Below are 24,284 nucleotides of genomic sequence, written 5' to 3'. Positions count from 1 at the left end.
GCCCGGGGCGCCCGCCCGGCCCTGCCCGTGCCCGCTGCCGAGCGGCGACACCGCCCTGAGCCGCCTGGTGCGCCGCCTCCTCTCCGCCCGCCGCTCGCTCGACCTCTGCGTCTTCGCCTTCTCCTGCCCGCAGCTCGCCCGCACCGTGCAGGTCCTGCACCACCGCGGGGTCCGCGTCCGCCTGGTGACGGACGCGCAGTACATGGGCATGCACGGCTCCCAGATCGGCCGCCTGCGCCACGCGGGTGAGCGGGGCCGGCGCTGCCGGGACGGGCGAGCGGCCCCGCTCCGGGGGTGGCCCCGGGGCACTGCGGGGCTCGGGGCCCCCTGAGCAGGTGTCTGTGTCTCTGCAGGGATCCAGGTGCGCCACGACCAGCACAGCGGGTACATGCACCACAAGTTCGCCATCGTGGACCGGAGGATGCTCATCACAGGCTCCCTCAACTGGACCACCCAGGCCATCCAGAGCAACCGGGAGAATGTGCTGGTCGTGGAGGACGCCGAGTATGTGAAGGCTTTTCAGGATGAGTTTGAAAGGATTTGGGAAGAGTACAATCCTGCCAATTACAAGTTTTTTCCCAAAGGCAGTAAATAATTGAGCTGCCTCACAGGGCTAGTGGAGCATGGTAACACCCACGGATTTCATTATTATGTATAGACACCATTGTTTTGTCTGTCTGGGTGTAACTTTGGCAAATGTCTCCAGAGAAGTGAAGTGTTCTCTGCCCTAAAATGCCACAGATCCGTCGCTGTGGGTCATTCCTGTGCTGGAGGGAATGACACAATGTTTGGTTGTGAGGGTGACAGTGACAGAGCTCCATTCATAGGCATTAACACTTTGGCCAGGCTCGTTGCTGTGCCCTGGTGCAGACCGGGTGTGTTCATACAGAGCATGTGTTTCAGTGGTAAAAGGAACATTTTCCAGCTCATGGAATGGAATTGTAGCCCAAGGGCTCCTCTACACCGGTTACTAAAGGACATATAAGGGGGCTACAGCAGAGTTAAGAGTTTTACAGATTAAGTGCCTCAGTTACATTTCCTGTTGGCATTAATTGTTGAAAGTTGGTAAAAGGAAATTCGTGGGAAATAGCAAAAAATTTTAAGTTTTGATTGTGTTCCTTTTGGTTAAAGGTTAGCAGAGCTCCGGTGTAAAAGCTTGAGCACCAATGGCAATTACAGTTCTCTTCCAGCAAGGAAGAGTAGGGAAATCTGGAAGGAAATGAGAGAAATGGTTCTCTGGGATTAGTGTTTATCTGGAGAGCAGACACAGCTGGAGTTGGGTTACCTGCTTCAGGTGAGGTCTGGAAAGCCTGGTTCTTCCAGGTGTTGGGACACCTTGTCACGGTCTCTGCCCTCACCTGGTATCACCAGCCTGGGGACAGCGAGGGGAGGGAGGTGACATCTCTGTCCCTGCAGCTCAGAGTGGAACAAAGATAATGTAAACCTAAGAATTTCAAACTCCAAATAGTGTCTAAGTAAGAATTGTCTTACACTGAACAGAAAGTGCCTTAATACAGCTCAAAATGAAAGGAGCTTTGATATTCTGTTACCAGTTCTGTTACCAGTAGTGCTGTGATTGCCACTATTAAATAAACCATTTTTCACAGAAAACATCAACAGCCTCATCTGACTTTTGCATTCCAGTTCCTGTTCCTTATTAAGATATTTATGCTACATGGACATTCTCAGATTTTAATCTGTTCTGTAATGAGAAAGTTTGCATGGGGAAAAGAAAATTATGTTATCTGTATGGAAGCACCTGGGAAAGGTCATTCTCCAGTAAATCCCATTCAGCAGCACTAAACTACTTAAAATATATTATTGCTGTCAAAATTCTGCCTGCTGCATTTCCTTTGTGAAGTGCAACTATAAAAACAAATCTCCCTTTTCATGCTCTGACCTCTTTTTCTTCTTTTTAGAAATAAACCTGTCACACACAGCATGCAAAGGGTGGTGCAAAAATAGTTTATTACCATATAGTTAATGTAAAGTTAGGTAATTGTATTTACAAAGTAAAAATGATCAGCTACATCCTGGGGAGCCTAGCATGTCACACAAGGTTTGTAAGGAATAAATACAGTGAGAAAAAGTGACGTTTCTATTACAGCGAGCAGTTGGTCAGGAATGGTGGCTCTTAAAAAAGCACTGAAATAAACTGGGAGTGGAAGGGAGAAGGGGACAGGAACTCACACACATGGAAAAACAGGAGCCTTCCACACCCCTCCCCTTCGCAGGGGGGAAGAAGTGATGTGTGAGAGCCCTGAGGCTGCAGCACCCCAGCCCTGCTCTGCTCCTGCTCCATCACATCCTCACAGAAACGACTCTGGGACTTGACTCCTTCACCCCCAGTGCTCACAACCGCCCTGGGCTGTTCCCAGACACACAAGGCAGAGCAGAGTGCCCAGATTTGACCCAGAACGAGTCCCCATCATGGGTCAGTTGGGTGAAGCTCTGCTCGGACAGAGCCAGGGCCAGGTGCTGAGGGCACTGCAGGAAGACTGAGCATTCATGAATACCTGAACTGCCACATCAGACACCACCCACAGCCTCACAGAGCTCCCTTCCCTCCCCCCAAACCTCCATCCTTCCAAAGGATTCTTTAAACTCTCAAGCCATCCAGAACTCCAGAAGGTGGACACAGGCCAAGTCAGAGCATTCCTGCTTCCTACTTACCACAGTCTCTACCATTTCTCATGCTTTGCTTTCTCTAGGTGAGAACAGTGTTCTTGTCCTGCACACAGGCTGAAGAAAGCATGAAGAAAATAATGCTAATTGCACCCATTATTTGTGAGTTCAGGGCCAGCTGGGTTAGTTCAGCTGCTACCAACTTGTCAGGTTTCTCTAATAAATCCCACAGGTTTCCTCAGCTGCCTCACACTGAGCTTGTTGTTCCCAGCCTGGAGCTCCCTCCCTGTGTCTGCAGCACTGCCTTGGATCTTCTGGTAGTTCCACTGTGTTTGAAGTTACAGTGAGCCACAGCTCGTGGATGTGCAGGGGAGGCTGTGGCTCCCTCGGGAAGCCCAAGAGCATCCCAAAAGTGCTGCACAGCGTTCCTGGTGCTTCCCAAATCCAGGGCTCGCTGTGCTCAGTGTGGCTGTGCAAGGAGAGCTCAGCAGGGAGATGTTGCTGCTCTCTGTAGCAACAGGGCACAGTTTGCACATGCACAGCGTTGATCAAACACGAGATTATTGAGTCCTCTGACTGGAAAAAAATACCCCAAATTTATAGCAAAGTAAGTTACAGTGGTCAAACAGACTGTACACAATCTTTGGACAGGTACTTTCGAAGCTGAAGGCATAGATCAGCAGAAAAGGTTTGAAAAGGTATTTTAAACAGTCTTCAAACCCCCAAAAAAGCAGTTTATCAGGGCAGATGGGGTGGGTTGCTCCTCTCCCAACCCACATGTGGGGCCTCTGTTCTACAAGACAAAAATCAAACCCACAACTCAGTCACAAAAGAGAACCCTCTGCAAACTGCTGAGGAATAAATATTTACACTGCACGCTTGGAATACTATACAGGTATTAAATTACTTTTGTTCTTAAAAAAGAGAAGAATAAGAAAGCTTTTTTTTACCTAAAAAAAAATGGAAAAAATTACAGAGCAAAGGCAAACCACAGCAAGTGCTTGAGTATACACAACAAACTGAGTATCCAAACCAGGACAAAAATGCAAAGATCCTGTGGAAGTGCCATCAAATAGAGTTGATACAAAAGTGACATATTTTGCAGTGTAAGCATTTTTACTATAGCCCAGTTCTCTGGTATCAAATAAAAAATAAAAAAAAATTAAAAAAAAAGAATTTTCTGGTTTGCAAGTCAGCACCAATTCTAAGTAATTCTGGTTTTGAAGCAAATTAACACAATTTGCTTCTTTTTTTAATATGTGGGCAAAGAAAAGGTGACATTTAAAGAAGGATTCAGTCTGGCTAAGGGGAGATGGTGCAAATGGAAGGAAAATTTTACTCAGGAAAAATAAGATTACTTGGAACTGAGGAGACACCTGTGCCTTCATTGCACTTGACTTTTCCTAAACCTCCCTTTTTGGTGTTATCAACAGTGTGGAGTGATGCAGAATGCAGCAGCTTGCCCACACACTTTCTAAATTAAATAGCCACTGATTAATCCCAAAAGGTGGAGGAAGCCTGGAGCAGGAAGAAGCAAGAAGATAACTGAGGATCACTGCTATGAGTAAAAGGACTTGTCCCTTTATTTTCAAGTACTGAGCTCTGCAGGATTATTTCAGTTTGGGGATGTTTATTGGTGCTGCAGGTTCTTTTTCTTTATTCTAAAGGCAGGTAAAGTGCTGCCCCTTGCCCTGGAGAGATGCTCAGATTCACCAGAATGAGCCTAGAACCCTTAGCAGGGGCTCAGAACATTTGGCTGCATAAGGAACCTTCCTCCCTCCTCTTCCTCTCAGTGACCCCCAGAATTCACAGCTCCCACTGTAAACACACCCCAAACATCCTTCCCAAGCACTGCCCCGAGGGTGCAGCTGATCCTGACAATGTCAAGGCCACTGCTCAGCCCTGTCTGTACAGCAGACCAAGATCCTCCATTTATTTTTCCAGAGGAGCCCATGGAAAATGTCTGCTCCTACAAGCCAGAGCATATGAGCAGGATTTGCTGGGGAATCTAAGGTAGGTCAGGGTCCACATGGCAAGAAGGAGACCAGAATGTTGTGCTTGGTGGGCTAGAAAGGACAAAGTTCCATCCTAAGTCTAAAGAGAAGAGGAGGAGGAGGAGGAGGAGGAGGAGGAGGGTGTTCTCCTAGAGCCAGTGACATCTTGTGAGGGAAGAGCAATGGCAAGGCCCACGTGCCATCCCAAATCCATGTTGCCTCTCACTGCTGGGAGACCAGAGCTCACCACAGGCCTGGAGCAGGCAGGGATGAAGTGGCTGGAGAGGTGATGCAGGTGGCTCACGGTAGGAAGGTTCCCAGGTCTCGGATGCAGGGACTGGCTGCACATCCACACATCCACGGGCACGTGCTGCTGATGAGGGAAAGGCTTTGTATCTGACAGGCTGAGCATCTTTCCTACCCTGCTCCCATCTCCAGGACCTCCATGCACACCCAGGCACACAGAGCATCCCTACAGAACAGGTGCTCTGCCCCCTGCAAGGTGCTGGCATCCTGCCTGGGCACAAACAGGGCTCCTCCAGCCAGGAGCGGCTGCCAAGTCCTGCCGTGAGGTGCCAAGCTGGACACCTGGCCATGGCAAGGCCACACAAGAGCCTGATTCCACTGTGGGTCAGTGACACCGTGTCCTGCTGAGGGTCTGGCAGCTGGAAAAGAGATTCTGCTCCCAGGAGGATGAAGGTAACTCTGAGAGCTGCTGTGGTCCAGCCTGGCAGGACTGGGGGTGGCTTCACCAGCCCCGTGGGCTCTGAGAGCTGCGCCTGTACCAAGCACCAGACCCAAAACCAGCAGGGAAGCACCAGGATATGCTGGGCTCAACCTTGGCTGAGTGCCCAAAGCACAAGAGGAAGCTCTGCTCCATTCCACATTCCAGCCTGAAGTGGTCACTCAGCACCTCACCAGGCTGGGAAGCCAATGTGCCAGTCTCCTTCAGCCTTGGTGACCAGAGAGGCAGGACCTGGGATCCTTCCAGGTGGAATCTTGAGATTTATCCTGGGATAAAGCCCCACATCTTCAAAGCAGCACAAGCTTCATCTAGGAAGCCTCTGCTCAGCTGGCTGTGACCATCTAAGAGCTACCAGTTCCTCATCCCTTGGTTTGTATGCATTTATCTGCCTCATGGTGCTAAATTACATGTTTTAAATAGAAAAGCTATTAGGACTGAGAAGGTCTGAAGCACATACTGGTTTTGAGATTTTTATTTCAGGAAAAGATTAAAGAATTAAAATAGGAGCTGCCCTGCTGACAAGAAGAGTTGAATTCAAGAAGCTGGTAAAAAAGGAGCATTATATGCATTGAGCACTGTGCATTTTCAGTCAATATTGGCTCTACTTTCTACTCTACTTTCCTTTGACTAGGAAAAGGGAGTTTCACATGCGCACAGACCCTGGGATACACAGGATTCAATGAGAGGAAGGGAGTAACAGCAAAAGAAAAAAAAAAAAAAAAAAAAAAAAAAAGAGTGCTGGGCTTGATCTAACAGAGGCAAGAAAGTGATCTTACAGCTCGGCCCCTGGAACACCAACTCCGACCACCAGCGAGACGGGAGCGAGGACGCGCCGACGGGGCCGACTCGATGGTGCACGGCAGTAGCTGCAGCTCCCCATCCACAACCACCTGGGCAGCCACCAAAACTTGCCAGGCTTCAGTGGCACCTACATTCAGGATACGGCACAGTCACGGGGCAGGAGAATCACTTCTTGCATCCTTCTCCAGCGAGATGTCACTGTTGTACCTCCAGGCTGCGGCCGCCGGCACGGACTCGCGCTCCCCGACAGCTTCCCCCGGCTTTCCCCCCTTGCAGGTGCAAGAAATGCAGTCGAGATCAATGGTTAGATCAGGCTCCTGGTGTGCTCTGAGCACGGGGTCTCTAGACAGCAGTAAGAGCTCGGTCTGGCTGACACCACCCAGGCCCTGCTCGCTCTTCCCGACAGAGCTATAGCTTATTAACAGGCTACTGAGCCTTAATACTGACACTTAGTGTAATGGTTTACAGTAAAGAAAGGATTCTCCTACAAAGCGCCGAAGAGAGGGGGGGAAAATCCCCACTCCAATCCCTTCCTCTCCCTCTCAGAGTCTCTGGAGCATCTCACAAGCAGGGAAAGGAGCTGGGGAGGCGAGGGGGGGACACCGCCAGCGCGGCGCCGGGTCCCGTCGGGGCGTCAGGACGAACGACAGCGAGGACATCGTAAGGAACGAGAGACAAACGGTGCTGGTGCTGTGCTGCCTCAAGCTGGGAGGTGCGCGTGGTCAAGCGGAGCGGGGAGAACTAGTCTTTCTTCAAGTCCCTGGATTCAAAAAGCTTCAGGCGTTCTTGCACAGTCAGGCCTTCCTTCAGACTCTGGGAGAGACAAAAGACAGAGAGGGTTGGGGCACGGGCCTGGCGCGTGGGCGGGGAGCGATGCTCAGGCAGAGACGTGGCAGCGAGGAATGGGCTCCTTGGAGGAGGATTAGTGGGACATGCTGAGAGAACACACAGTTATGGTGCCTTGAGACAGGGTGAGATTGCAAATGAACCAGGCAACGAACCAGAAGCGAATGAGAGGCACATCATGCTGCAAGCGGGATTAGCTGACTTGGGAATGACTCTGGAGCTCACAGGGCACTGCTGGATGGGGCAATTCCAGCTGTGGGAGCCCTGGGCAGGCCAGCTGGGATCTGCTATGCTGAAACCCCAGGATGCTGAGCAGGACCTGCAGGCTGGTCCTTCTCTGCCTTCCACACCACTGCAGCACCCATGGGGACAGTCCTGGCTCCACTCTATGCAGGATTTGCTCAAGAAACCCTGGAAACTGCTGTGTGCTGCCAGCGACCATCCCACCCCTTCTCTCAGCCCACCCTGGACTCTCCCAAGCCAAAGATGCCTTGATATTCCAGGCTTAGACAGAGGAGTCCTAAATGCTGTTCAGGTCTGGCAGGCTCTGATGGCTGATCCAATTCAGATGCAGCATTCAGATTTCAAGGCACAACTCTCAGCTGGCCAGGAGCCCCCTGGCATTTGGAATTGTAAAATCCATCACCTACACATGGGGACTCGGTAGAGGGGGGAAGAAACGCAGAATAAATTGCCTGAATCCTGTAGGACAGCTTTAAATTGAAAGCAGCCTGAGGGGATGCACCAGCCTAAAGCCAGCCCCCTCCTTCCTGCAGACCCAAACCTGTGGCATGAGAGATCGAGGAAAGCAAGGCATTAGGTGGTGAGTTGTCCCTGTAGATGAGGAGGCACAGCCACCTCCCATCCCTAAAAACAGCCCCCACAGCCAGGGCTCTGCCCCTCTGTGCCCCACTGCCTGTCCCCACCCCACAGCTCTGCCTGCCAGCCTGGTCCTTGGAACTTGCAAGGAATTCGTGCTGCAGCTGCATCATTTGTTTGCTTTACAGACCAAGACTTGGCACCTTCAAAAGGCACAGACTGAAGGGATGGAAATCAGCTCCTAGGAGGAAAGTCTGAGGGAATTGGGATTGTTTGGCCTGGAGAAAAGAAGGCTCAAGGTGACCTTAGGGCTCCTTCCAGAGTCTCTCTTCCAGGAGAGCTGGAGAGGGACTCTGGAGTGACAGGATAAGAGGGGATGGCTTCCCATTGCCAGAGGGCAGGGTCAGATGGGACACTGGGAAGAAATCCTTCCCTGGGAGAGTGGGGAGGCCCTGGCACAGGGTGCCCACAGAAGCTGTGGCTGCCCCAGGATCTCTGGAAGTGTCCAAGGCCAGGCTGGACAGGGCTTGGAGCAACCTGGGACAGTGGAAGGTGTCCCTGCCATGGCAGGGGTTGGAACTGGATGACTTTTCATCCCTTCCAACCCAAACCATTCTGGGATTCCATGATCCTGCTATCAGGCAGCCACCTCCCCTTCTCCTTTCCCTTCCCTGGCTGTGGTGCCAGAGGACTGTTCTATCACAGCAGCAGGTTGGACTTTTGGGCTGAGTTTTCCTTCCCATGTATTTATCAAGGCAGAACTCCATGATAAACTTGCCCCAAGGCTGTGCAGATTCCCATGGTTACTGTATTTCTGGAAATGTTTTTCCTCCCACAGGCCCACAAACACAGAAGGGCTTTGCCAGGCAGCATGGAAATGAAAGCACTAAATTGGACTGAATTTCCAAATGCTGTGTGCTCTCTTTCCAACGGGCAGCAGAGTCTCCTGGGAGAGTCTCTGAGCACACACTTCCTAAAGGAAGTTTACTTTGGGCCTCTTTAAATGGGAGCAGCTCGTGCATTCCAGTTCTCGCATTTGATTTCTCAGTGGATGGAAAGAGACACCAGGAATCATCAGACTGTTCTGCCTGATGGCACAAATTCCAGCAAATTCAGCCCCCAGGCAGTCCCACAACCATTTCAGCTGCTGATGAGGAGAGCCTGATGAAGTGAGACTAATGCAGGATGATATCTGTGATAAAGGGATTTTCCAACAGACTTCCTGGGGCTCTCCACCCACCATGCTGGGAGCTCCCCTCTCCTAACCTGCCTCTGCAGGTGCTCCCACCTTAGTCTTTGCCTTGGGCCAGGAAATTCACTATTGCTCCAGGTAATGGAGATATCTGGCTCATTAGAGTCAGCCCTATTTCTTATCAGCTCCCTCCTTTTGCTGGATGAGCTTGGAAGCCTTGGAGGCTCAGGGATGGAGAGCAGGAGGAGAAGGTTACTGGGCAAGGAAGATTCTTGCTCAGGCACGGATCAACCTGGAAAAGCAGCAACTGTGGGTAAAGAAAATTAGGGCAGTCCAGGACATTCCCTCTGCAGCTGAGGTGGCTGAGACCATTTTCTGTGCTCTGGGCTGTTATGGGAAGCACACTTAAAAGCATCCCTGACTATTCCTGCACCTGGCTAACAGCAAAACAGGTGTTTTCCTACGAGACCTGGACGGTGCTGGAGTTTAGTCTGAGGCATGCAGAGTCATTCAGGCATGCACACTCAGTGTCCCACGCTCCCAACACAGTAAACAGGAAAACATGCCCCACCATGTCCAAATCCTCTCCAGGACAAGCTGTGTTGGTGAGGGTGGGAAGAGGAGAAAGACAAAAATCCACATTCCCCAGGGAAGAGGCAGAGAGACTGCGTTTCACACGGATCTTGGGTACACTAACTTCTCCCCTCCCCTTTGCTCAAGAGAAGAGTTAGCAGTGAATAAACCCATCAGTCAGTCAGTCATTAAGAGAAGGAGGGCTCTGGTTTGGCAGGGAGGTGTGAGCAGTGCATGCAGAGGTTGGGCCGCTCCCGTGGTGGCTGCGGCGCTGGGCGGGTGCCGGTGTGTTTACCTACGTGGCAGGGAACCTGGACTCGGGTTCATTTCAGTTATCCCATGAGACCTGCTCAATAACGGACTGTTGAAGGAAAAAGCAAAATAAAACAAAAAAAACAAAAACAAAAGAAGCTTATAAATCCCAAATGAATTTGTGCTGGTGCAGCCCCAGCCCCGCCCGTACCGCAGTGACTCCCTGGCACAGCCCCTGCTTCCTCTCCTCTCCTTCCCCACCAAGCAACACACATGGGGACTACACAGAAAGTGATCTGAGTTGAAGTGGTAAAAGGAAACACAACATCAGACTGGCCCAGAAGGTCTGGGCTGCCCCAAAATGTGCAGAAGTCTCTCTCTGTTCACTGGGTGCAGTGCAGACACCCCGAGCTGAGGAGCTGCTGCTCACAGAGCTGTGAGTGTTTCCCCATGTGGGCACTGAGCTCAGAGTATTTTGCCTGCCCTGCAAGGGTCCAACCACTTCAAACATCAGCACGAGACACCAGGTGAGAGGCAAAGCAGGTTTGCTCATGCTGAGCTTCCTCCCAGCTGCCCTGTGTTTAATGCTGACTCCTGATCAGCATTATTTGCCCTTCCTTATCCCTGTGGTCCCACATGATGTAGCTGGCTGCCAAGGAGAGCTTGGCACAGCATCACTGGGCTTTGGGACCAACAGCAAGCACAGAAGGACCACAGAAGCACAGGGCCATCTGCACTATGTTAACACACGAGCAAAGCGTGTGTCACATATGCCCAGGACTCAGGCACTGCTGATACACATGAAGACAAAAAAACCTTGCAGTGATGAACACTAAAAGTAGAATGATGTACACATTTCCACCTATATTTCAGCTGAAAAGAGGGAGCAGATACTGGGATAGTCCTCCTGTGAAAGACCAAAGAACAAGGCAAACTTCAGCCTTTTTTCCAACCAGGAAGCAGCTTCATGCCTCCATCTGAGCAGGGTCCAGAGTTGGGGAGCAGGCCCTGCCTGGCTGCACAGTCAGTCCTTTTGCAGTAAAAAAACATCCAGGCTAGCACTAGTGGCTGGGAAATTCTTAATTTTGTTCTCTTGCCCATTTCTTCCCACTTGGGGTCCCCACCAAAGAGAAATGCTGGGCATTCCTCATTCCCATCCCACTGGGCAGCACATCTGAGCTCACCTTTGACCTGATATTCCTTAGTTGCCGGCTAACACTGGATCTGTCTTTCTTCAAGAAATCAGGGTTGCTTTTTGATTTCATAATATCTGGGAAGAAGCAAAAGAAGTGGGATTAGCCTGGTGCCCACTGCCTTCCTGCAAGGCCAGGGCTGGGACTTTGCCCTCCCAGCCCAGGAAAGTGCCCCGGTGAGCCCGGCTCTTAGCGCTGCCCCAAGGGCAGAGGGGGCTTTTGGGCATCCCTGCATCACGAGGTTTTCCTGATGCAAAATGTCACAAGGCTTTCAAAGCTCATCAGCTTTGGGTTGGAAGGCCAAGTCCTACACTCAGACCCATTACTGCACAAGGGTTTGCACTCCAGGATTCCCATGTTAGCTCAGGACACCCAGGACTGCTTAGAGCTGCTGGAGGAGGACTGACCATATCCCGATACAGTGGTGTTCACAGGGGATTTCTCTCCCTGAGCTTCTGTGGCTGCTTTCAGCTGCTCTTTCAACCTGCTGATATCACAGTCTGCCTTGGCCTTGACGATGCTCAGCTCCGTGTAGATATCTTTGTACTTGTCGCTGGCGTATTTCTTATCCTGGCAAGGGAACAAGAACAACCCACTGGAGCCAGACAGACAGCTGGAGCCGAAGGGTTTGTGGATGCACTGAAGAGGAGCTTGGCAAATGCCGACGGAAGAAGCGCCGGCAGCGGGAAAGAGGCTTGGCCAGGGCAACACACGCCCTCGGAGCTGCTTCCAACAGCGATCCGGGACTGCGGGAATGGAGACAGGCGGAGAGCTGAGAGCCAAGGGCCAGCACACGGTGCTGCCCATGCGTGCAGCCCCTCAGCTACAGGGCTGTTTGTGCCTTTTCATTTTAGCCAAGAGACAGAATTCAAGTAGAATTCCCAGAAATGGCCTTGGCTTGTCCAGAGCAAACCAGTTCCACCGCTGCGAGGCTGGGCAGATCTCTAACACTGATTGTTTGTGCCATTTAAATCTGATCTGATGTGACAGTAAATGGGGAAATCACGCTGAAAGGGATGTTTTCCCACACTGTCTCCTTTGTGGGGTAAGTCTTAAGTTGATACATGAAGTGCTTTACTGATGACACCAAAATGGGGACGGAATTACATTCAGGGGAAAAATTAAATATGGTTTCAAATCTGGGTGTAAATGGGCTGGAATCTAAGCACAGACACTCAGGAGCAGAGCACAGAAGGAGGATTTGCAGAACCACCCCTGGCATTACCCTCAGTGCTGTCTGCAGCTCGTCTTTGAGGGAGCTGATCTCCTGCTTCAGGTACTGGATTTCGGATTCTTTGACCCGCAGCAAGACCTGTGGGAACAAAACACAGCATTTTTGCACCTGAGCAGATACAGTTTTACACCTGCTGTACCCACTGGTAATCAAGTACAGGGCTGGAGACTCAGCCCAATGCCAGCACAACAAGGCCTCTGGTCCACTCGTCCTCTGCTTCTCACAAGAAAACTCCTCCAGGTTCTCTTGGGAGCTTGCCCAAGCTTGCAGTGCTGGTGTGGTCCCTGCACACCCCAGTTTCTGTCCCCAGTGCTCTGCATGGATTGGATCCCAGGGACAAGCAGGGGCTGCAGAAGGAAGAGTGAGTGTCTGGCACGATGTGGTAAGAAGATCAGGACACCAGAACCTCCTGGCCTCATGCAGCCCATGACAACAGTGCTGACCAGCCACGAGAGGTGACTGGGAGACAGATGGCTACAACACCTCCCGGGCTGTGACACGTTCCCAAGCTGTGACATGCTCCCAGGGTAGGCAGCACATGTGCCCCACCATGTGCCTCCCTGCAGAACTCACCTCCAGCTCATAGGCGTCCTTGCCCTGCGTGAGAGGCGACCCAGCAGCCTCTCCCCCGCCCTCCCCGGTCAGCAGGGTCCGCAGTCGCGTGATCTCCGCAGCCAGGCGGTTATTCAGCTCCTGGGAAGAGGAGGAGAGCCGTTGTGGGAAGGGAGAGCGTGGCCACAGCTCAGCACGGAGCCCATTGTCACCAGGACAGGGACCCTCACCTGGTTGTGGGCGTTGAGCTCCTGGTTCTCCCGCTGGCACTGGCGGAGGGCCTGCCTCTCAGCCTCCAGCGCCTGCGCCAGGTGCGCGTTCTCCAAACACTTCTGGGAATACTGCTCCGAAAGCACCTCCAGCTCCCTCTGCACTGACTGCAGCTCCTCTCTGCGGAACACACAGGGGGTAGTGCCCTCTCCACACACACACACACACATCCCCATGCCCATTCTTCCTTCAGCGTCCCAGGACAACCCATCAGGGAGATAAGCACAGATGATGAGGATTGTGTATTCCCTTTGGGAAAAAAACGCAAGTCCAGAGCAAGTCAACTTCCCTCTCCTGGCAGAGCCATGCTTGGGCTCTAAAGGGGACAGGAGGTCATTCTCTCAGAGGTTAAGTGGCAGAACTTTCTCAGGTTTCCAAATAACTGAGCTGAGATCTATCAAAATCTACCTATGAGAAATTCTTTCCTGTGAGGGTGGGGAGGCCCTGGCACAGGCTGCCCACAGAAGCTGTGGCTGCCCCATCCCTGAAAGTGTTCAAGGGCAGCTTGGACGGGGCTTGGGGCAACCTGGGATAGTGGAAGGTGTCCCTACCCAAGGCAAGGGGCTGGAATGAGATGAGTTTTAAGGCCCCTTCCAACCCAAACCATTCCAGGATTCTAAGTTTGCTCTGGGCACCTGAGACCAGCTGTATTTGCACACCTCCCCAGCTTATACAGATGTATCATGGTTGATAAAGCTGACAGGCTGCCCTGCTCAGTCCTCACAGGAGGACAGCCTTGCCATGGAAAGCTCAGAGCTTCCTCCTCACATCTGAATGACCCTGCTGCAGGGTACTGGCTGCTCATCTGCTACTTCTGGGGACCATGAAGCAGCTATTCTGGGTAATGTGGGGACATTGATCTGGAAGATCATGGGCAACCAGGAGGCTCTGATGGACGCAGCTGAATCAGGACCAAAGGAAGAGGCCCCTGAAATAACCCCAAACTCATTGCCAGAACGAAATGGGAGAGAAGGGTCTCCCAACACATGATCTCCGTGCAAGATGGCAACAGAAGACAGTGATGGTCTTACAGGTACTGCCTTCGGAGGGCCTCGATGTCGGCGTTGACGCTGCTGATCTGGGAGCGCTGGGACTTCTCCAGCTCCCGCTCCAGCTCCTCCCGGTGCGCGTTCTTCATGGCTTCGATGGCTGTGAGGGCCAGTACAGCGTTAGCACCCAGCACCCTCCACCCATGGGTGGGTTTTTGAGGTTTTGTTCATTTCTTAAAGGAGCCAAACCAAAGATATCCCTGCAAATTTCCCACTGCTTCACAGCCCCTTCAGTCTGTGCCCCAGCTGCAAAGGGGCTTCTGCAAATCCCACTTTTTAACAGAGTCCAAATGATTGTCCACTTCACACATTGTTTCCTGGACTGTGGGACTCCTAATGCAGAGCCACTAAACTCCAGTGTTTTAAAATTCCCTGTGCCCCTGAAGAATGAATTCAGTGTGGAATTGGCAATCATTTGACAACAGGAATGACTAATGCCCTTTGGAGTTGGAACGGAAAACAGATCAGACTATGTAACAACCAAAGAGGGGTATCTACCCTGGAGAAGGACCAGGAAATGGGCACCAAACCTGGATGACCAGGAGATGGACCTCCATCTAAAACATCTTTCCCACAAGCCCATTCCCATCTCCCTGTGCAGCCCACCCAGCCCTCATCCCATCCCTGCTCTGCTCCTCAATGCAGCCAACACCACTCCCATGTCCCCATCACCACTGACCCACCCCACCATGGGGACCCTCTGGTACCTGAGATGGTGGCAGCCGTTTCCTCTGCCAGCAGGCGATCCTTCTCCTCCCGCAGCTTCTCCAGCTCCCGCTGGTGTTGCCGCTGCAGGTCCTCGATCTTCTTCTGGTGTGTCTCCTCCATGGCTGCAAAGCCCCTCTCACATGTTGCCTGCAAAGGGAGAGGGGGAAGGGTTGGCCCAGGTGCACAGGGCCGGTGCCACAGCGGTGGGGAGCCCACCAGGAGCCACACACCAAGGGGCAGCTCAGCTCCCCAGGTCCAGCAGGGATCTTCTGCTTCCCCAGCCATGGAGCAGGATGGACCTCGCAAAGATCAGGGCTTGTCCTGTGAAGGGATACACAGGGCAGACCCAGTTGGGGATTGAAAACGTATGTCCAAAAAAACAACCAAAAAAATCTTCTGTGCCCCTTCTGTTCTTTTCAATGCCTGTTTTTTCCAGCCTCTGAGTGGAAAGAAGATGACTTAACAGCAACAGGATCTCAACTCCCAACCGAATATTGCTACAAATGCTGCAGGGAAAATTACTTGCTAATTGAATTACTAGGAAAGAACCTGGGCCAGGAGCAATTTGGGGAGTTGGGATTCACCAGGGGTGAGGTCCTGAATTCCTGCCTGGTCCTTCTGCCCCTGGCACAGCCCCCACTTCTGCCTTTGCAGCAGACAAATGCAAATGACTGTTCCCAGCTCAGCTGCCAGCCCAAGCATATCGGGATCCTGGATGGACACACGGCTGCAGGACACAGACAGGACCAGCAAAGCCACAGGCAGGCCCAAGCCACGAGGGAAGAAGAGGCACACAGTTGGGACAAGGTGCTGAGCCCCATCAGGCAGCTTGGGACAAACCTGATGCCAAACACTGCACAGGGCTTTTCCCCTTAACGACAAAGGCTGGCCCCTTATTCCCCAATTTCAACTGAGCTCACCTTGATTAACACCAGTGTTTTCTGTGGAAAGTGAGAACTGTCACCTAGGGACCTCTGGGACCCCATGGGAAATTTTAGAGGGACAGATTCACTCCCCCAGTGGCAAAAGTGCTCAGGACAGTTCAACACCACTGATCCTCACTAACATATACCCATCAGCATCAATTTCTTGGCTAATGCTGTGTTACCTACACCTAATCCTCATTCCCAATTTTCAGCTTGGTGGTTTTTTCCCTCCCATTTAATTTTTAATCTCGAGGCATTCTTCACTTTCCCAGCCTTGTTTGTTTATTTGTTTTTTTAAACTCCTTACTCAGTGCCAGAACCTGCCTGGACTTGGCTGTGGCACAGAGCAGCCCTGCAGGATTCTTCATTACACCCAGAATCACAGAATATGCTGAGTTGGAAGAGATCCACAAGGATCATCAAGTCCAGCTCCTGAAACACCTCTAATTTTGGAAGAAAAAGGTGCATACTCTGCCACAGGTCTGGCTGTAGATTCACTATTTAATGTATTGTAAATGCATTGCCATAAATCCACATATACAAATCAGTATCTCATAGCATCACAGAATGGTTTGGGTTGTAAGGGACCTTAAAGTCCATCCTATTTCAACCCCTGCCATGGGCAGGGAGCCCTTCCACTATCCTAGGTTGATCCAAGCCTTGAACCTGGCCTTGGACACTTCCAAAGATGGGTCAGCCACAGCTTCTTGGGGCCACCTGTGCCAGGGCCTCACCACCCTCACCAGAATGAATTCCTTCCTAATATTGTATATAAACCTACCCTCCTTCAGCTAAAGGCCATTCCCCCTTGTCCTGTCAATTCATGCCTTTGTCCAAAGTCCCTTTCAGCTCTCTCAGAGCCCCTCTAAGCAATGGAAAGGGCTCCAAGGTCTTCCTGGGGTCTTCTCCAGGCTGAAGAGTTACTCTTGCACTACTGATGTCAAATTCTCCATCAGGTTCTTAAGAGAAGAATGGAGCACACTTAAACCTCTAGTTTGGGCAGGTTTCCAATCCCTGCATCACTGCCCTTTTGGCTTCCACTTCAACCCAGCAGCCTCCCTTGGTGCTGCCAGAGTCCTCTACAGCCCTAAGCTTGCTTCCGAACTGGGAATGCTCTCCTAGGAAAAGTAAACCACCAAACCCATTTTTTTTAAGATGCTGGATGATCTCAAACCAGTTTTATAGCCAGTCTGACTGGTGGGGCAATTTGAATGGTGGCATTTCACTGCCAGTGAGTTTCTCTGAACCTCACCTGGGTGTTCCGTAACTGTGCACTCTTTGTTGTATACAGAATTACTGTGTCCAACACCAGCATGGTCCTCACAGCCTCCTGCAGAGGAGCTCTGCTTTGCTACAGAATTTGGCATCTGTTTGCAGCTACTTTCCCTAGGAACATACATTTTGAGAGCATCAAGTTTCCATTTCATCCTGCATTTTTGAAGGCAGCAGAGACAGACTGGAGATTTGATCAGACTGCGAAAGACAGAGCTGAGGAATGCTTTTAAAGGGAAGTCACAAACAAAATGTCTGTGTTGGGTACAAGGAGAAACACTGAGGTTTTTGTGTTGAAGGAGAGCGTGATGTTATTGAGCTACTTTGAAACTCTCTCTCCCCTTCTCCACGCAAAGATCACCTCCAGAAATCCACCCTCCCAAGCCCTCAGCAATGCATTTAGAATACCCCAGCAAGGAGTAAAAAAGAAACATCATGCTTTACAGAAGCCTGGCTAATACTTTGGGGCTTGTTTCAGCATGCTAGCTCTTTTAGGGGATGGCCCTTGGTTCGGCAAACAGACCCCAGGACTGCATGCGCCCTCCCGCACGCTCAGCAGCAGAAAGCAGAAAGTGTTAAACATATCAAGACCTTTAGGTTTTCAAAGTCTTTCTGGTATTTTTCCCTCAAAGTGGAAGCGTTCGCCTCCAGATGTTTGTTCTCCAGCTCATCCCTCATGACATTCATCTGGGCCTCCAGCTCCTGGATGCGTTCCCTCAGGCCGTGCATGGAGTCCGGGTCACTGCCAGGGTCCTGCCCGGTGCCACCAGCCTCACCGGCTGCCCAGGTGTCCCCAGCGCCTCGGGTCACCGCGGGGGACGCCTCTGGGTGCTGCCTCTGGTACTCATCAAGGGTCTCTTGCAGGCGCTGCAGGTTCTGGCTGTAGTGCTCCTGCAGCGCCTGCAGCTCCTCGCCGTGGATGACCTGCAGCTCCTTGATCTTTGCCTGGAACTTTTCCTCCAGAGTTTGCATCTGCTCCAGGTGACACCGCTCCATGTTCTGCTTGTCGCGGACAACGGCGTCCAGCTGGTTGAGCCCGTCCATCCTCTCAGCCTTCAGGGCATCCTCTGTCCTGTTGAGCTGCTCTATCACGTTCCGGATCTCCTCCTCGTACCGCCCCTGCAGCTCGCTCAAGCTCTTGCTGTGTTCATGCCCTTCCTCCTCCAAGAGCCTCCGCTGGTTGTCCAGCTGGGACACCTTTGCCTTGAGGTCAGCGTTCTCCCTCTCCAGCACGGCGATCACCTCGCTGTACTCGCCCTGCTGCTTCCTGAGCAGCTCCTCGTACTCGTCCCGCAGGAGAGACACCGTCTTCACGCGCTCCTGGCACAGCGCATCCATGCTCTGCAAGGACTCCTTGTAGGACTTCATCTCCCTCTCGTGCTCCAGCCGGACTTTGCAAGCGGCGTAACAAACCTGAGCCTGAACAATGGCATCGTGGACTAACAAAGACGAATACCGCTCCAGGTCTCCCATGCACGAATGGTAGGAAAGACTCTGGGATATCTTCAGGAGCTTCTGACAGTCTCTCATGGCCTCCTCGGGAGGCAGAGAGAGTAAGGCAACAGATATCTCCTTCAGAACATTGGATTTGTCCTTCAGCTGCTGGGCAAGATCTTCCTGAATGGAAACGAGAGCTTCACTACTACAGTCTGGTGTGCTGCCAGTCTCCTCTACCTTGGCTGATTCCTGGCACGGCACCATTTGGAGACGGCTCCCATCCCAAGAGATCTGGGTTCTTTCCGAAGCATCTTTTTGTATTTCAAGTGCTTCAGAAATCTGGTGCATAACTCTGTCAAGCTCAGGAGTCCTGTACGCTTTGATGATCTCCTCCAACATGCATTTGTGCTGCTGGAGAGCTGTTTTGGTATTATGGAGCTCTTCTTCAATTGTTTTTAACCTCTGATGAAAAGATTCTCTCATTTTCTCTGCAACAAACCCAAGTTCTGCCTTGATCAATGTAGCATCTGCTACAGCACTGAGAAAACATGGGGAGAAGCCCAAATTTGTTTCTGTTTTACCCTCAGCTTCTCCTTCTCTAGTGCTCAAGTGTGCTTTCAGCTCCTCTACCTGGCTCCAGAACTCCCCCTCCAGCAGCAGCTTTTTAGACAGGACGCTGGCCAAATCATTGGCTGTATGAGAAACACTTGCTGGCTCCAACAAAACCACCTCGGTCGTTCCCTGGATCTCTCTCAGAAGCTGGGCTATCTCAGAACTTGCATTTTTCAAAGACTCTGCTATTTGGTTGATGAGAGAGGCCTCAAATGCCACCCTCTCAGAAAGCCACCTCAGCTGGCCAGTGTCAAACACATCTGCTTGCTGCTCCTTGGGGATGTGCTCCTCTTCTCCCAAATCCCCTCCTTCTGGAGCGGGGCTCTCCGTGGTGAGGCTTTCGCTCTGCTGATACTCTGATGGGACTGGCGCCCCGCTCAAGGCTTGAATTGCATTTGATAAAGTTGTTTCCATGCTGGACAGAGTAACAAGGAACAAATCACCCTCTTTTTCCTTGTCTGATTTGGGCAAGGATCTTAGCTGCTCCCTGCACTTCTCTAAGCAAGTCAGCGCTTGATCGTTTTTCATCTGGAAACCTCCCAGCTCGCTGACGTGACTTTCTATCAGCTTGAACTTTTCCTGCCTCTCACTCTCCAGCTGTGAGATCAAAGCATTGACTTGGGACAGGCTGGTCTGAAGCTGTTCCCGCAGCTGGGACTCCGTGCTGGCCCACTGATGGTGGAGGGCGATGAGCGTCTCCTGGTTATGGCCGTGCTGGCTTTCAAGTTTCATCGTCACATCTTTGAGCTTTTCCTCTGTAATATACAGTTTGGTTTCCAGGGAATGGATGATGGAGAGATAAGTCTCAGAATCGCTCGTCCCTGATGAGGGGTAACCCAGAGCTGGCTCTGAGGACATGCTTTCTTCAGACAGAGATCTGTCCTGGCTTGTGTCTGAAGATGTACTGCTTGTCCAGTTTTTCTCTGATCCATCTGGATGGATGTATTTTTGACACTGGATGCTTGAAAAACGGATCCTTTGCCTCTTGGCCCCCATGATTCCTACATCAGGCTTTGCTAAGGCTTTCTGAATCAACTCTTGGTCCTGGAGCTCTACAACTTTAGATGGGGAGCCAAATTCCTCCACTTGCCTCTGACTGGTCTCAAGAACCTCCTCCTCCTCCTCCTCCTTCAGTGCATAATTCAGAGCTGGGAGGACATCCTGAGTTTGCAGAGCCTGCCCCAGTTGGGATGGATGACTTTCGTCAGCCTCAAGACTGGGGCCAAGGTCTTCTGCCTCCTCAGCACATGGCCCTGTGCCCACACTAGCTAATTTCTTTAAAGCCTCCTCCTTGGCCTTTAGCTTTACTTTAGTCTCCTCTAAACTGCTATCTAACGCAACCATTTTAACCAAAGCCTCACTGAGATCTTGATCTTTCTTCTCTACAATTCTCAAGTGCATTTCCTTAACGTGTCTCAGCTCTTCTTCTTTCTCTTTCAGCACCTCCTGCACCCCCCGGAACTGATCTGACACCTCCTCGAATGACTGCTCCAGATTGTGGTAGTTGGTCTCTTCCATTTTCAACTTTGCTTGTAGCTTCGCAACTTCGTTATCTGACTCGGCCACCTGATTCATGAGCTCGTGGAACCGGCACTTGATCTGATCCCTCTCTCTTTCGAGCTCCTTGATGTGCTCTGCAAGTTTTTGGATGCTGGCCTCCTTCATGGCCAGCTGCTCCTCCAGCTGGTGGACGAGCTCGCTGCCTTCGAACTTGGCGCTCAACTTCTCCTTCTGCAGAATCTCCATTTGCTGCTCGCTGTTCTGCAGCTGGTTCTCGTACTCGTTTGCTTTGTCCTCCACCTCCTTCAGGCTCCGTATCAAAACCTGCTTCTCCCTCTCACAGCTCTCCAGCAGAGCCTCATAGTTCTTCTGCAGCTTCTCCTCCATGAGGACCCGTGCCTGCTCGCTGGCATTCAGCTGCCCGCTGAGGTCTGCGATCCTGTCCTGGAGCCGCTGCACTTCCTTCTGGTGGTCCCGCTGCAGAGCCTGCTGCATCTCCAGGTCCCGCAGCTCCTGGGTCTTCTCCAGCAGCAGAGCCTCTGCGCTCTTCAGCTTCTGCTCGCTGGCCTTCAGCTGGGAGCTGAGCGCGGCCTCGCCGTGCTGCCACTCCTCCAGCTGCTCTTTGGCTTTCTCCTTCTCGCTCCTCAGGTCGCTCTTGAGCTTGGCCAGGGTCTGCTCCTTGATGGCGAGCTCGGCCGCCGCGTTACTGAGCCTCGCCTGCAGGCTCTGAATCTCGGCCTCGTGGTGCCGGATCACGTCCTTGGCCTCGGCGTAGCTGCGCTTCAGCGACTGAATCTGCTGATTGATCACCTCTTGACGCTGGCATTGGGCTTCCAGCTCGCTTTGGAGATCTTGGTTGACTTTGTGGAGCCTCTGCCAGGCACCTGATGGCGAGGCGGCCACCTCGGTCTTAAAGAAATTGATTAAATACTAGATTAGTAACACTCTTGGCTCTCCCTTCTGAGTGTCACACCTCTGGCCAGGCAGGCCATGGAAAAGCTCCTCGCAGCGACTTGGCTGCTACCCACTGCTCCAATTGGGATGATTTGTTCTTGGCACAATTTGGTTTGTTTAACCAGCTTTTATTTTTTTTTTTTGCTTTTTTTTTTTTTTAAATGAGCGACAACTGCTATCCAGTAACAGAAAACACTGACCACGACATCAAAACAGCTGTACAGTAACAGGCTAAATGGAAAAAAAAATAAAAATAAACCCAAACTCAAACAGAATCAAAAAAACAATGAAAAAGAAACACCGGCAGTAAAACGGAGACAGACAGACAAAAGAAAAATGCCAAGGATGAGGAGGAGATGGAACAAGGTGGAGGAGAAAGGAACTGGTTTGTTGTTTTTTTTTTTTAGCAAGTTTGTTTGTTTGGTTGTGAAACAAAAAGTGCACAGTTCAGGTAACACAGTCCTACCAACCAAAAGCAACAACAGAAAGTGAGGTGACAGCAAATGACATCACATCCCACCCAAGCACAGGGCAACTGGCCAGCCACTGTGGTGGCAATGTCATTTCTGTGCCTGCCAAACAGGACTGAGTGGCTGCTCATTGCATTAGAGAGATGCTGTTATGCTAAAGCTTAGGGCTAAGGAGGATCTAGTTTATCTACCTGCAAAATAAAATAAACCAACAAAGGACAAAATAAAAAGCCCGACAAATGGAGGGAAGGAAAAGGTGTGATGAGAATGTAAAAATGAAAGAAACCAACCTTTGTGAGATTCAAACCAAAGCAATGGAGCATGCAAAGAGAAAACTCACAGAAAGCGTCATGCAAAAGGCGACAGAAATTATGTATCTTAAAAAAAAAAATAAAATACACAGACAGGAAGAGGCGAGAGAAGCACAGTGTTAAGCCTAGGAATTTGGCCTGCCTTGCTGTACTCTGGTTGCTGATTAAGGAAAGCCCACAGATGTGACACTCAGTTACGTTAAGTTAAATTTCATGCTTTACACCAAAAACATGCAAGAACATCCGCCCAGGACAGGTTAGTACGTGCCCCCTCCCACCCACCGTGGCCAGAGCTGGGGGATGGCTCCAGCCCATTTGCCAGGAGCAGGAGCTCCTGGTGTTTCTCCCAGTAGGGATCAAGGATAGGGTGTCCCGTCCCGAGTAAGCTCAGAGCAAGAGAGGGGTTACACGAGGCCAGAGAGGCTTCGGTGCACGGCACATGCATTGGAGGGGTGGCTCAGCACTGCCTCACAGAACAGGCGGTGCCTGGGGGTCCGTGTGGGGCTGGTCAGGCTGCCAAGGAGGGGTTGGTGCCTCCCAGGCAGCTCAGGAGGGAAGGGCTTGGCAGCAGTCAGGCTTCTCCATCAGCACTCCTCATAGACAATGCAGGAACCTCCCCGGAATCAGGCACGATGGAAGGTGGGGGGGCACATTAAATTCAGAGGGTTTGTCCAAGAAAGTGCTGCGATGTTTGTCTGCAGTCTGGGGCTGCAGAATTCACCCAGCAGCTCCACTCCCTCCACCCCAGCAGGGTTTGGTGGGGTTACTCCCTTCTACAATAGGACTTTAATCCCTCTGGCTCCCAGTAAACACAAGGGAAATCCCCAGAACAATTAGATTGGAGCCGGCAAAAGCCTCCAACCTTTCCAAAAACCCTCTCCAGGTCCAAGTTTGGGTCACTTCTCACTGCAGCTCAGCCTCTCTGCAGGGCTTCCCCTCGTGCCACCCCTCCTCGTATCGAGGAACTGCGGCCAACTTCAATCTGATGGTGGATTCAGCATCCAGCTTTTATCCTCATTCCCTGATTTTTCCAGGCTCCAGGCAAAGGGAGGTCAGACACCTCTGCCCCAGGGAAGTGGGAGTTAGTTACTCTTCCAGCTCTGCCAAGTGAAAATGGAACTCCTCCAAGCAGGCACTGTCAGCTCGGAGACTTCAGAAATGAATTAATTACTCCTCCTGGGAGCTCATGGGCAAGGAAGACAAGATGTCCCCCTCCCTGGGCTGGCTCCACTGCCTGTGCAACTTCTTCAGGGAAAATTTTCCTGTGAGAAATAAGGACGCAAGGTTTGGCATCGACACTGGATTTGCTGCCACACACGTTGACTTTGATCCACAGCCAGTTTGGTCACGTAGATTTGAGCAGGTCAAAATGCTGCCCCTGCACAAAACAAGACTATGGACCCCTGAGAGCAGCCAGAAGCTGCCCTGTAGGTGCCATGACTTCCTCCAGGCATGGATGTTCCCAGAGGAAACACTCGGAAAAACCTGCTTTGTATGGTCAAGGGGAGGAAAGGTTTCCCCAAAGACCATCCTGTCTCTTGCCAGATCCTCCAAAACTCATTTCTAGGCTTTGCTAAGAAATCTAGTGACGGCAGAAATCACCAAAGTGATCTGAGGCAACAGGTCATCCCAGTGCAAATCCCACTCTGGCTGGAAGGAATGTGCCCAGGAGATACATCTGAATGTCCTGTGTTTGCCCATGTAACACAAAATCCACAGCCAGGAGTAACTGGTGAGCAACAGGATGCTTGGAAAGACTTGTATGTACCCCACTGCCTGAGGGGAGTATCTGGGGCACAGAAAGGGGGAAACAGCTGTTGCAAAGGCAAACACAGTAAGGGATGGATCAGAGGTGGACTTTGCTGAGGTCCTGTTCTGTCTGGCTCTGTTTTGGGAATGCTAACAGGTAATGCTACCTTCTATTCCATCCCAGATCAGAGGTTTCCATA

General features: G+C 51.4%; 3 protein-coding genes across 10 annotated transcripts in view; 2 read left to right on the top strand and 1 right to left on the bottom strand.

The window, feature by feature from the left end:
- Positions 1–455, top strand: part of FLCN (folliculin) — a 13,674-nt gene extending 13,219 nt beyond the window's left edge. The window contains exon 15 of the transcript XR_004499430.1: positions 354–455. The gene's annotated coding sequence lies outside the window, so the exon portion shown is untranslated. The remainder of the gene's footprint in view (positions 1–353) is intronic.
- On the top strand, positions 2–1,617 carry PLD6 (phospholipase D family member 6; the record flags this gene model as incomplete). Its single annotated transcript, XM_015642397.1, has 2 exons — positions 2–245; positions 354–1,617. Coding segments are annotated over 2 exons (486 nt in total), but the record flags the coding sequence as incomplete, so codon positions are not given.
- A 334-nt stretch (positions 1,618–1,951) lies between these two features.
- MPRIP (myosin phosphatase Rho interacting protein) overlaps positions 1,952–24,284 on the bottom strand; it is a 77,305-nt gene continuing 54,972 nt past the window's right edge. For 3 of the 8 annotated variants that reach the window (XM_015642841.2, XM_015642845.2, XM_015642847.2), the window contains 9 exons: positions 17,643–21,509; positions 14,853–15,000; positions 14,128–14,245; positions 13,057–13,216; positions 12,848–12,967; positions 12,266–12,352; positions 11,448–11,610; positions 11,032–11,117; positions 1,952–6,978 (listed from right to left, as the gene is read on the bottom strand). In XM_015642841.2, the coding sequence (XP_015498327.1) occupies positions 6,907–6,978; positions 11,032–11,117; positions 11,448–11,610; positions 12,266–12,352; positions 12,848–12,967; positions 13,057–13,216; positions 14,128–14,245; positions 14,853–15,000; positions 17,643–21,509 (4,821 nt within the window). In that variant the 3' untranslated portion in view covers positions 1,952–6,906. Of the gene's footprint in view, positions 6,979–9,890; positions 9,957–11,031; positions 11,118–11,447; positions 11,611–12,265; positions 12,353–12,847; positions 12,968–13,056; positions 13,217–14,127; positions 14,246–14,852; positions 15,001–17,642; positions 21,510–24,284 lie in introns of all 8 variants that reach the window. The other 5 variants (XM_015642842.2, XM_015642843.3, XM_015642851.2 and 2 more) reach the window with 5 other exon arrangements.

This window comes from Parus major, chromosome 14 (assembly GCF_001522545.3).
Source record: "Parus major isolate Abel chromosome 14, Parus_major1.1, whole genome shotgun sequence".
In the NCBI taxonomy this organism is placed as follows: Eukaryota; Metazoa; Chordata; class Aves; order Passeriformes; family Paridae; genus Parus; species Parus major.
The sequence above is the reverse complement of the archived record's forward strand: the minus strand, read 5'-3'. Positions and strand labels throughout refer to the sequence as shown.